Consider the following 14,301-nt stretch of genomic DNA (forward strand, 5'->3'; position numbering starts at 1 on the left):
AGAAACTATATTCCTTTTGGTGCAGCAATCTACAAGTCTTAGTTATTTTAAGTTGGCTGATTGTATTTTTAAAATTTTTTATATACTCAGTGAGTTTTTTTGTCCTATTGGTATTTCAGTATAGGAGAACAGTGTTAACCATTCCACAATTGTGACTTTGTCTACCTCTCCTTAGCTCTGTTGATTTTTGCTTCATGTATTTTAAAGCTCTGAGATTAAGTTCACTCACATTTAAGACTGTTAGGCCTTTTTGATGAATTTAGTTTTTATCCTTATAAAATGCTCTTCTTATTTCAGGTAATACTTGACATCTTGTTTCTGAGATAGTAATACAGCCATTTCAGGGAACTTATAATTATTATTTTTATGGCATATCTTTTCCCATCCTTTTCCTTACAAGCTATCTGTGTATTTGTAAATAAAGTGTTTTTTTAAAGAGAGTACATAGTTGGGTTAAGTTTTTAAATCAACTCTGCCTATTATTTGTAGTGTCTCATTAATGTCATTTTAATGCAATGATTCATCTGGTTGAATTTACTTTGGTATCTTGAGTCTACTTCTTTCCCCATACTCTCCTGTTTATCATTGTACTAATAAAAATAGAATTTTTTTAGAGTCACATTTTCCCTTTTAGTCACTCAATATGGCACTTTGTTTGTTTTTAGTGATTGCTCTAGTGATTTTGAGGTGCATCCGTCACTTGTCACAGCAGTCTACTTGAATTACCGTTACATCACTTTATCCGTATTGTAAGAAGTTGACTACCAGATACTTCCATTTCCCACATCCCATTATTTCTGCCATTATCATCATGAATTTTACTTCTACATATGTTATATATCCCATAACACGTTGTTATTAAAGCGTAAACAGTAAATTGTTTTACAATATTAATAAAAACACAAAAATAGCTTTTTATATTTACCTATAATTTAATATTTCCATCTCATTTCATTATGTTAGGAAGATTCACACGTCCTTCATTCTGAAGATTTCCTCCTTAGTATTTTTGTAGTGCAGTTATGCTGTTGATTAATTCTCCTACTTTGGTTTATATTACCTTTTTTTTTTTTTTTTTGAGGAAGATTAGCTCTGAGCTAACTGCGGCCAATCCTCCTCTTTTCACTAAAGGAGGACTGACCCTGAGCTAACATCCATGCCCATCTTCCTCTACTTTGTATGTGGGACGCCTACCACAGCATGGCGCGCCAAGCAGTGCCATGTCCGCACCCGGGATCCGAACCGCTGAACCCTGGGCTGCCGAAGCAGACTGTGCATACTTAACCACTGCACCACCAGGCCGGCCCCCTGTATTACCCTTGGTTTGAAGGCTATGCAATTATAAATTGAAAGTTTTCCTCTCAGAATTTTAAGTATGTCGTTCTATTGCCATCAGTCTTACATTATTTCTGATGAACATTTAATGGATATTCTTATTGTTTTCCTTTTCCTCTGGTGAGTTTTAACATTTTCTCTTTATATTTTATGTTTAATAATTTTACAGTAACATGCATAGATTTTGTTTGTTTGTTTTTGTCTTGATTAGTGTTTGTTTAGAGTCTTTTTGGGTGTGATATTTTTGGGAAAATTTGAAAAACCATTGGCTATTATTATTATTATTATTTTGCTGAGGAAGATTTGCCCTGAGCTAATGTCTGTGGCAGTCTTCATCTATTTTGTATGTTGGTCGTCTCCACAGCATGGCCGCCGGGAGTGGTGTAGGTCCACTCCTGCAAACCAAACCCAGGCTGCCTAAATGGGGCATGCTCAACTTAACTACTAGGCCACAGGGCCAGCCTTGGCCATTATTTTTTAACCCAATCTTTCTCTTCTTTCTTTTTGGGACTCCAGTTATACATATGTCATACTACTTGAGATAATGCCACAGTTATTGAAATTCTCTTCATTTTTAAAATTGTTTTTGCTACTCTTGCTGTTATCTGTGCTTTAATTTGGATAATTTCTATTAAACAATCTTCAAAGCAAATGATATTTTTTCTGTAATGTTCAATCTTTTGATAAAACCATTCTGTGGTTTTGTTTTGTATTTCAGTAATTATACTATTCAATTCTAAGAGTTTCATTTGGTTCTTTTTAAATTTCTATTTCTTTGTTGCATTTTACCATGTGGTCATTGAAATATTTGATTTAGGGGGCCGGCCTGGTGGCGTAGCTGTTAAGTTTGCTCGCTCTGCTTCAGTGGCCCAGGGTTCTCCAGTTCGGATCCCAGGCATGGACCTATGCACTGCTTATGAAGCCTTGCTGTGGCAAGTGTCCCACATATAAAACAGAGGAAGATGGGCACAGATGTTAGCTCAGGACCAATCTTCCTCAGCAAGAAGAGGAGGATTGGTGGCAGATGTCAACTCAGGGTTAATCTTCCTAAAAGAAAAAAGGAAAGAAATATTCAATTTAGGCAATGATCATCAATAAGTGGTAAAACTTTCAAAGAAAAGGTGACTAGAAAATTCATAATAAATAATCCAACTGACACTACATGAATCTACTAATGCATCTAATAAACAAAAACAACTTCAATATTAGAAACAAAATGTAAAAAAAACTAGGTATTTTATGCCTCTGAATATCATGCAATAGGAAATGTACAGCACCAGCTATGAGCTTTTTGATAAATATTTAAAATTGCATCTAATCAAGTCTTGACCAGTTTATAGGAAATAAAGAAACACGTTAAAGCACACTATGGGGATGCATGTACAAATTCCATAATGTAGGAAACTCTACAGGATAAATGACCTTGTTTGTTCAATATATAAATGGAAAGGAAAATTAAATTTAGAGTGATGACACCTATGCACTAAATGAGACTTAAAGAATGTAGCAACAAATTGGATTGTGTGGGCATAGTTGAATCTTGATTCAAAGATGTTTAAAGATGTTTATTTTGAACACATTGAATATATGATTAAAGACATTCTTAGGGGTCGGTCCTGTGGCTGAGTGGTTAAGCTCTTGCGCTATGTACCGGGGGGATTTGGGGAGATAAAGCAGTAAAAAAAAAGACATTCTTAATTTTTAATATTCAATTTTGATTCTTAAAAGGGTACACACACACACATATGTATTTGTGCTTGAGTGTGTGTGAGTGGAATGAATGGTTAAAATGATGATATTTGAAATTTGCTTAAATATCAGGTAGTGGGTATGTATACAGATGAAATTATATTGGCCTTGTCTTGATAATTTTGAAGTTGAGTAATGATGCATAGGTTTTCATTATACTGTTTTCTCTATTTTTAAATGTATGAAAAGATCATAATATAAAGTTAACATAAATGTTATTTACCCAATGTTATAAGTGTAAGTTATAAGTATAACTTTTTATCACTCTTACTGATAGTTTTCCAAATTTATACAAAATATCTTTCTCATAAAGAAAATTATACTCATTCCAAATGTCTTCATTATTCACTGGCTACTAAAAATACATATTTCAGCAATTTCTAAACAAAGACATTATTTGAATTTCAAATATTCAACATAAGGATGAAATTCATCTTTAATTTTCACTGCAGCTAATTTTCTTCATGACCTTCATTAGGTAAACTTATAACAAAAAATACATCTGCTTAAAGAAACTACAGAGGGACCACAGAATTCCCATTTATGACAATGTGTTCTTTCTTAATTAGGTGTTTTTTTAACAACTCTTCCTAACAAGAGCCAAAGACCTAAAAAAATCTCTCAGGGGACATTAATAAATACGTGGAGAAAATTCAAACAAGATCATATAGAAAATGTCTAACCAAAATAGGGACTCTGGTTTTTCTGTTGATTATGACAATAAACTCCATTGTAAATCTGACAAAATTATTTTTCTTCATGAGTCCCAAAGAAATGCATCCAGTTTGGTTATACGGAGGTGCTAGGTAGACGTAGGTAATGTAAAGGTATTCAATTTCATATAAGGGTTAGAATTACTAATCATTTCAAAGAGAGTCGGTTTGATCAATATCAGACACATAGAAAGTTTTAAATGGAAAAAGTAGTTTGGGTTTTTTTGTTTTAATATCTAAATACTAGAAGATAACTTTCATCTCCATCTTCTGTCTTATAAACATTTGGCCATTTTTACCCAGGGACTATAATTTTTTATTTAGTTTCTAAAAATGGCATTATTTCTTTGTTAAGATGAAAAACGCTTCATATTTTTTGTTATGTAAAATGGTAAATATCTTGCACAGGCTTTCTATTCACAGCGTGTTTTATAACATCGGTATAACTAATTATTAAATCTTCCAGGTTTTAAACTGAATTGTCATTTTGTCTATTTAATTAACCACGCAAAGTACCATAATTTGGAAAATTAGATCAAAAAAATTATTTCTATTGAAAAAGAGGAGAAATATTGCATTTTCCCCCTGGTTTGACTGTAGCTTTAATGGGATACTTTGAGTTTTACTGAGGTAGAAAGGAAGAAGTATGCAGGTTAAATTAAAAAAAAAAAAAAAAAACTATCTTAATGTCAGCTATCAGTCAACAAGATTGCCAGAGCAACGTGTCAGCCTTCAGGGAGATTTGTGACTACAGCTTAAAATGGACAGTGCTTGAGCAGAAATTTATAATTATTCCATCCAAATTATTGCTGAACTATCAAATAGAATTAAGTAGTGTAATTGGAAGATAAATTAAATATATATTTTTTCTTCTATTTTTACAGTTGCAAAAGTTGTATCCTTTAGCAATTATGTGAGAAAATGCTATTTTTAAAATGTCAAGTTTTGTTTTGTTTTCTGTTCTTTAGGAATATGAAAGATACTTGAGTTAAAAGGATCATAAAGGAACATAAGATTTCGTTTGCAACACGCTGTTTCCTCTGAAGAGTATGGGTTGGAATCAGAAGAGCAGAATGAATTTTTCCTTATTGCTACCTTCTTTGTTGGGAATTTCTCTCCTATGGCCTTGTCTTCCAGCAACAGAAAACTCGAAAACAGAGAAAGTTAAGCACTCAGCAGGACCTCATTTGAGAGTGAAGCGTGGCTGGATGTGGAACCAGTTTTTTGTACCAGAGGAAATGAATAGGACTAGTTATCGCATTGGCCAGGTACTAATTTTCTGAAAGTGTCATAGGAAAGAACATTGCATAAATCTAAATGAATGAGTTGAGGAAGTTTTGGTATTTGATACTTTCTACATTTTCTCGGTGGAACCTTTCGAAACTTCAAACACCAGCATAATTAATTGTTTCAGATGTGCCAACACCTAAAATATCCACAAAAATTTGAGGTAGAGGGAAAGCTCCGATTTTCAAATTTCACTTTAGTCTTCCATACCTATGAAAGCACAGCCCTCATTTATCACCATCTGGAAGTTTGATGGCGCTATATATTTGGTAATGGATCACAGCTACCATACTGAGAACAAAAATGTTTACCAAGAGTGTTTAGTCTGATTTTCTATTATACTAAGTAGGTGTTGATTTACCCCTCATTAATTTTTAATGAAGCATATTAATACCAAATCCTTTTACAGTTAAGTCACTTCAAGAACCTACACAGTTCATTTCATTAGTGAAGTTGAAGTGCAAAGAATAATTATTTTCACTTTCTTATAAAAAATATATTTAAAAAAAGTTTTCTTAATGAGACAGAACATTTCCTATTTATATTTTTCGTTTTTATTATTATTTGATTTTCTTTAAACAGAGGTAATTACAATATGTCCTTTTCTGTAAGGCTCCTTTTCTAGATGAATGAACTGAAATAAGTTTAACCACTAATTAACTGACACTAAAATTTAATTGGGCCCAAAGGGTGAAGCACTCAAAATTCATTAACTCTCTTGCTCTAGCCTTTTCAGGAGAGCTGCACTGTTACTGTGAAGTCTGGCTTCCATAGCAGTTCATTTATCCCACCAGTATAAGAGTACATTCAACTGAAGGCTTAGATTAAGATCTTAAGCAAACAGATTTCTAACATTGTGTGTGTAAGTGAGTATGTGTGCCTGACACAAGTAATATTTCTCATCCCTTTTTATTTTCTAACATGACTACAGGTAAACCACAGGCAGGATGCCATACAGGAGGTCCATAGTTAAGTGTCTGCTAGGTAACCGAGTCTTTCTAGCCACATTTACAACGGACTTCCTGGAGCACCGTATGCTCTCCCATCACCGAACGGGATGACAGGCTAACATTGGCTGGTGGCTTTTAGTGAATAAGGATCTGCAGGGAAGTGCAATCAGAACAGAGACTACCTCCCTGGTTAACTATCACATCTTCTAGTTTTCGTTTTTCTGCTCCCTGAACAAATCTCCCGTTTCCTCCTTTCACATGGTGATTGATTTCATCTATTATTTTCAATTTTGTAAAAATATCTATGAAAATATTCTAACAGATGTCTTCCCTCCAAATAACCTCATTAGGCTTAAATAACCCATAGATAACTGGTTTAGAAGAAAGTAATACTGAATGTTTAGGTGCTTATGTAAAAAGCTGATAAAATACTAAGTATAGCTGATATGTCCAATATTACTTTCTTTTTGATCCTTTTGTTAAAAGGGATTAAGTTCAGAAAGCACAATTAAGTAAAAATTTAAAGTTATACTGATTTTCTAAGTTGATAGTAACTACCTAATTGAAAAAATATTTTTTGAATAGAAGTATAGAAAATTTCATAATGTTAGAATCCATGAAAATGAAATGTGTTTAACTAATGCATCTTGTGACATTAAGAGGCAAATGTTCAAATAAGTTTTTTGTTTGTCTAATTTAAATCTGAGTCCTTAAAAATATCAAGCTTGGGGCTGGCCCAGTGGCATAGCGGTTAAGTTTGTATGCTCTGCTTCAGCAGCCTGGGTGGGGTTCATCAGTTTGGATCCTGGGTGTGGACCTAGCAGGGCTTATCAAGCTATGCTGTGGCAGCATCCCACATAAAAAAAGAGGAAGATTGGCACAGATGTTAGCTCAGGGCCAATCTTCCAAAAAAAGAAAAACAAAAAAATGTAAAAAAAACCCAAAAAACCCCCAAAATATCAAGCTCACTTACCTATGAAAATTGCACTGTGAATATACTTGAAATAATTTATTCACTACTAAATTTGACTTATGTTCATTCTAATATTGAATCAAAATTTTGAGCTACATCAAAAAGATATTTGAAAAACATGAAGAATGCATTACTTTCATTTGATATATTTATCAGAAAATACATTTGTTACCCTTAATTTCTGACTATAGGGGATAGAGACTTCCTTTTTATCTTGAGGGTAATGAAGGATGATCAAATTTTAAAAAGCTGCGACAAGAAAGTCAATCTAGATGTTATTATTCCAAATTTGTTTCTTTCATTACATAGCAGTGATATTCAACACATTATCAAATTATTAATATGTGTTTTAGATATCTTCAGTTATTCTCCTCAATCACATAGAAAATTTATTAATTAGTTCAGAATAAGGTATTGTAACGAGTTATTGGAAAAGTTATGAATTTGTTTAAGGTTGTATTTCTTGGTTAACTTTGTAAATTTCAGAGAAGCTCTTACTTTGGAGAAGGGCATATTCATAAATGGTAAATCAAGAAAACCATGGATTTACAATAATTAAGGGATTATGGCATGTTTCCTCCCTTTATACAAAAATAATTTACATATAGAAGACCATACAACCAATGTTACCTGCATCATAATAACCCTTGTTTTTATATACAAATTAAAAATTCCAAATAATTCATTAACACCATGAATGATAAAGAAATTTACTTTATTTTTAAAAAATAAAAGTAATGAGGTCACAAAATGAAAAGTATATCTGAGAATTGAGTAGAATATGTTGGAAAGAAATAACTTAGATCTAATCTGGCTGAAACTCAAGGGCTAAAATACTGTGTTACATTGTGGTTTGCAGGAGAGGATCTGGCATGAGACAAACCTGTGGATTAAGGCATAAATCTACACAAAACCCCTGTAACTCCGCACAAGTTCTTAAAATTTTTAGTCTAATTTTCCTTCTCTATAGAAAAGATTGATTATATCAATAATTTGTATCTCATAATTTTGTTATGAGGATTAATTGAGAATAATATAAAGCAATTCTGTAGATTTCATGATATATAATAAATATCCAATGGATGGTTATGATGATTATCATCTTCTCAACATGCTCCCTAATTTTCTAATATTTCCATGTTTTCTCTAGATTTTTAGCCTAGAGAGAGAATATCACTGCTTAAATTTATCTCGATTAATATCTTCCTATCTGTCTCTGGGTCCCAACCTAATTTAAATATTTGAGAAGAGATTTTAGTGACTAAGAATGTAATCATAGAGCAAACTTGAACTAACTTTGTTGTGCATAATTTATGAAATTTGTTTGCAGTTATTATACTTTCTAATTAGAATCATAAATTTAGAGTAATGAAATTTGTATAATTCTTTACATTGAAAATTCACAGACACTTTTCTCTGCTGGTGATAGATTTTAATCTTAAAATTGATATTTCACCTTATATTTTGTAATGTGGGAATTACGTGGAATTATGAACTTGGGGAATAATTAGTAGACATGAACACAAAATCATTAAAATTTATTTGTCCATTTTAGCATGTCTGGAAACTAAATTATCCTTCTTTGCACTTGCAGCTAAGATCCGATTTAGACAATGGAAACAATTCTTTCCAGTACAAGCTTTTGGGAGCTGAGGCTGGAAGTATTTTTGTCATTGATGAAAGAACAGGTGACATATATGCCAGACAGAAGCTTGATAGAGAGGAACGATCCCTCTACACTCTAAGAGCCCAGGTAATAGACACCACCACTGGAAGGGCTGTGGAGCCTGAGTCTGAGTTTGTCATCAGAGTTTCGGATATCAATGACAATGAACCAAAATTCCTAGATGAACCTTATGAGGCCATTGTACCAGAGATGTCTCCAGAAGGTATTGCATATTAATTTACATCAAAGATATATTAACAATGAAAACAGATTTAAATTTCAAACATATGTTTTGGAAGTGAATTATTTAAAGTTCTATACTTGTACTTCCTTCTACAAATACATTAGGTAAAATATTTGAAAAATTACACTATTCATTAAAATTTTGTAAATAATGGTACTATATATTAAATTATTTGTCATGTTAATATATAATCTCAGTCTTCAAAGCAATAGAAAAAACGGTTAAAAAAAGGTTTTGTTGAATGATTTATAAAGTTCTTTAGCATGTTCCCTTACTAGTTTCTTCAATATAAGAATTTATTTTCCAAAAAAATATATACTTTTGTATCTTAAAATAGCACATAAAGTTATCCTGAAAGAAATGCATGTAAAAATAGGAAAAGCCAATTTATAAGACAAAAAAAGTACTATATACATCAAAACAATGGAATATGAAGACTAAAAACAAAGAGTGGTTGAACACCTCTGTATTCATTTTCAAGTTCCTTTTCAAACCCAATGTTATTTTTATAAATGTTTTAAATATAATACATGTAGAAGAGAGTGCTTTCCATAAGATATAAGAATTAACCTTGGAAATCAGAAATTTGTGTCCAATAGGGGTAAAATTATGGCATGGCTATGAAAAATTTGCCCACTTATTCTTTCAGTCAGAAAATTTGATAACACAATATACAGTAACATTTAATTAATAAAATTTACTTAAGTGATAAACTTAAATTCAACTCAGTAATGGTCATTTTAAATTATGCTATTGTGCTTTAAAACTGCTTTATTAAAATATCTGATTCATTAGCCAGCTAGTCTAAAAATGTATATTCCATTGTATATTTTCCTGATTCTTTATTTTTAACATTTCTGGTATCAATTTAAAGATGTCTTTCTACATGTGTTCAGAATATATGTCTTTAACTACAGCGTAAACAAATTTAGCTGTGTAATATCTGTCAAGACCAATTCTCATTAGATGTAAATGACACGTTAATATTGTTCTATTTCTATTTGGTAACTAGGCAATGAAACAGCTCTTCTTGCCCTCCATCCTCCTCCTCTTCACCCTCCTCCTCCTCTTTCTGCTCCTCCTCCTTCCCTTTTTTCTCCTTCTCCTTCTCTTTCTTCAACAAGCTTATATTGTGGACCTAACATGTTCTAGGAACTTTTCTTTGAAACTGGGGACTCAGTTATAAAGGAGGTATGTGAGGTAATTGCTGGTACAAAACATAACACACAAACAGTAAATAACTATTTTAAATAAGCAAGGTAATAATATTTGATACTGTATGTTACGACAGTGTTAAGTATGGGTGAAGTATGATGATTAATTGAGTGGAGGAAGTGGGGATATTTTGGGAGGTGTTATTTGAAGGGAATGGTACAAAGAGGCCAGTCATGTAACTTTCTAAATAAAATTCCCATGGTAGGGTGATGAGGACTGCATATATCATTATGGGAGTTATTGGCATGTAGCAAACATGTGGAGCATGACAATGGATGAGATCCCCTTGGAAGAGAATGCAGGTTGATTAGACTGTTAAGCAAAAGGGGTTGGCTAGTAAATTACAATGAATGGAATTGGCCAGGGATATAGGAAGACATGAGAAGAGATGTTGCAAAAAAAGAGATTCTCCAACTGTGTAGAAAACTGCTAGGAGGTTGAGTAAAATCAAGACAAGATACTTGATTTAGCAAGTTGAAGACCCCTAGTGATTTTGACAAAAGGAATTTGGTTGAATTTGTGCAACTGCACTATGTTAGAGATTATTCTGTTGCATGAATGGAAGGAGAAGTGGAGGTGGCAGTGAATTTAGCCAACTTTAAAAGAAGTTTTGCTACAGGGAGAAAAACAGAGATGTGAGGCACTGAGTAGATGGAGATGAAGATAAAGGGGATTTTTTTAATCATTATTTAATCATTTATTAAGATGGGAAGTTTAATAATACACTTAATACAATAAGCGCTAATACAAGAGAAGAGCATTTTTAAAAGAAACAAACAGGATATAACTACTGGAAAACTATTCCTGAAAGGGAGAGAGCCATTGAATCTAGGGCACTAGTAGAAGGGATAGATTCAGGTAGGTCAACACCTCGGTTGGTAATAAATCAGTTAATGAGTGATTGTTTCGTTTTTATCAGTGAAGTCTGAGAGAAAGGCAGGAATTGAGAGTAAAGGGGTGGAATTCTAGATAGAAAAGCCAAGGAACAAAATAGCCATTTTGCATAGTTGGAGAGTAAGCTCATAAGAGGATTACAGTGTGTACGACACAGTATTTGTATCATAGCATCAAGTGTAGCCTCACTGTGGTTGATCGAATAGAGATCACAAAACATCGGTTTCGTCTATACAATATTTGGCTACCACAGATCTCTTTGTACTTTGAATTTCATTACATATTAACCTAGTCAATCTGTGTAACTCAATACACTCTTGTGGGAGTGCCAGTCAGAGTTCAGGCTTTGTATGGAATCATACTACAGTCAATGAGCTCTTTTTATACCTTTCCATGGCATTAAGGGGCCAAAAGAATGGTGGTCAGCTGCTATGAGAAATGTTATCTAATATGGAAATAGGGGAATATTCCTATTGCTCTGTCAAACATTTTCTGTGGTTTCCCTTTGAAGCATTCCTATAATTATTGATTTTCCTTTGAAGAAACAAATTAATAATATTGTATGTGATTTCTGTTTCCCTCAATCTCAGTATTTAATTAATAAATAATGTGGATTCTTTTACTTGAATATAGCCTTACTTCTTCACTTCTTTCTTTATCCATTACCATTTAATAGGTTCTTGAGAGTTGATCTTGCTTCCAAATTCCCTATCCATGTTTTATCCTTTACAAAGCAACCAGTGCAAACATTTTGTTCTCTGTTGTCTGTCTTAGGTATATTTGTGTTGTATAGGAGTCAACTTCCAATTGTTATATTTGAATCTGTACTTTGAACTTAGAATTTGGTGAATTTCTGAAAGGAATCTACATGAGAATGCCATCAGAAGAGAAAACTAAACTGCCATTGTTTATTAAACATATATTTATTTACAAATAATGATGGGCTTTTACTGATTACACTTATATTTGAAATGCACTTACTTTCAAAGTAGAACTATCAGTGAAATTGAGATAAAATATTATGTTTTCTCACTTCTCAGTATGGATTTGTAAAGTTATTATCTATCTTTCACACAAAAACATAAGATCTAATAGACCAGGAGCCACACGGCACGTAAAGTTTGGGATGATTGAGTAAAAGAATGAGTGCACAGATGAATGAAAATGCTACATACGTGAACGTACATGATTAGGCTGGTTTGGGAGATGAGTAGAGGATATTAGTGGATGTAAAATCCAGGGAGACTCCAAGGATGTGGGCCAAGACACATAGTGGTCCAAAGTGCTGCAGGTGGGCTCTAAATAATGATTCCTTAATTCTGAAATTTTCCAGTGCAGAATTACTAGAACTATAGCTAAATTCTTAGAAATCTAGAACCTACCAAGACTGAATCATGAAGAAATAGAAAATCTGAACAAATTAATTACTAGTAAGATTAAATCAGTAATAAAAAACCTCCCTCCTGGGGCTGGCCCCGTGGCCGAGTGGTTAAGTTCGTGCGCTCTGCTGCTGGCGGCCCAGTGTTTCGTTGGTTTGAATCCTGGGCGCAGACATGGCACTGCTCATCAAACCATGCTGAGGCAGCATCCCACATACCACAACTAGAAAGACCCACAACGAAGAATATACAGCTATGTACCGGGGGGCTTTGGGGAGAAAAAGGAAAAAAATAAAATCTTAAAAAGAAAAAAACCTCCCCCAAAACAAAAGTCATGGACCAGATAGACTTCACTGGTGAATTCTACCAAACATTTAAAGAAGAATTAGCATCAATCTTTCTCAAACTTTTCCAAAAATTTGAAGAGGCTGGAACATTCTCAAACTCGTTTTATGAGGCCAGCGTCACCCTGATACCAAAAGTAGATAAGAACACTACAAGAAAACTACTGGCCAATATCCTTGATTAATAATGATGTAAAATTTCTCCAAAAGGTACTTGAAAACCTAATTCAGCAGCATATTAAAAGGATCATACATTGTTATCAAGTGGGGATTATCTCTGGGATGCAAGGATGGTTCAACATAAGCAAATCAAACATGATACACTACTTTAGTAGGATAAAGGATAAAGATCATGTGATCCTCTCAATAGATGCAGAAAAAGCATTTGACAAAACTCAGCATTCTTTCACAACGGAAGTTCTCAACAAATGAAGTAAAGAAATAATATACCTGAACATAATAGAGGTTGTATATGACAAGCCCACAGCTGCATGATACTCACTGGTTAAATGCTAAAAGTTTCTCCTCTAAGACCAGAAAAAAAACAAGGATGCCTGCTCTTACTACTTGTGTTCAACATAGTACGGAAGTTCTAGCCAGAGCAATACTCTGGAGCCAAGAATACTTAATGTGGAAAAGATGTCTTTTCAAAAAACGGTGCTGGGAAAACTGAATATTTACATGCAAAAGAATGAAACTGGACCCCTGTCTTACACTACTCATAAAATGAACTTGAAATTAATTAAAGACTAAACATAGACCTGAAATCATAAAACTCCTCAAAGAAAAATCTCATTGAAATTGGTCTTGGCAATAATTTTGGGGGGATGACACCAAAAACAGAAGCAAAAAAAGCAAAAACAAACAAGTTGGACTACACCAAACTAAAAAGCTTCTGTAAAGCAAAGAAACAATCAACAAAATGAAGAGGCAACTTGTGGAATGGGAGAAAATATTTCCAAACCATCTATCAGATAAGAGGTTAATATCCAAAATATAGAAGGATCTCATACAACTCAATAGCAAAAAACAAACAAACAAACCCACAAAAAATAATCTGATTAAAAAATGGGCAGAAGACCTGAATAGACATTTTTCCAAAGAAGACATTCACAACTGACCAACAGGTAAGTGAGAAGATGCTCAGTAGCACTAATAACCAGGGAAATGAAAATCAAAATCACAATGAGATATCGCCTTACACTTGTTAGTATGGCTGTTATTAAAAAGACAAGAATTAAGAAGTATTGTCAAGGATGTGGAGAAAATAGTCCTTGTGCACTGTTGATGGGAGTAAAATGGGGTGGCCAACCATGGAAAGCAATATGAGGTTCCTAAAAAAATTAGAAATAGAACTACCAGCAATCTCACTTCTGGATATATATCAAAGGACGTGAAATCACTGTCTCCGAGAGACATCTGCACTCCCATGTGCAGTGCAGAGTTATTTACAATAGCCGAGATTTGGAAACAACCTAAGTGTCCATCAACAGATGAACGGATAAAGAAATTGTGTTATATATATGCAATGGAATGTTATTCAGCCATGAAA

At 33.3% G+C, this 14,301-nt stretch overlaps 1 protein-coding gene across 5 annotated transcripts in view; it reads left to right on the plus strand.

The window, feature by feature from the left end:
* CDH19 (cadherin 19) overlaps positions 1-14,301 on the plus strand; it is a 104,295-nt gene that overhangs the window by 23,640 nt on the left and 66,354 nt on the right. For all 5 annotated transcript variants that reach the window (XR_011504368.1, XM_044774848.2, XM_014827974.3 and 2 more), the window contains exons 3-4: positions 4,766-5,065; positions 8,602-8,896. Coding sequence is in view for 4 of the 5 variants with exons in the window: in XM_044774848.2 (XP_044630783.1) it covers positions 4,847-5,065; positions 8,602-8,896 (514 nt within the window). In the remaining variant the exon portion in view is untranslated. The remainder of the gene's footprint in view (positions 1-4,765; positions 5,066-8,601; positions 8,897-14,301) is intronic.

Source organism: Equus asinus, chromosome 7, assembly GCF_041296235.1.
Source record: "Equus asinus isolate D_3611 breed Donkey chromosome 7, EquAss-T2T_v2, whole genome shotgun sequence".
NCBI lineage: Eukaryota > Metazoa > Chordata > Mammalia > Perissodactyla > Equidae > Equus > Equus asinus.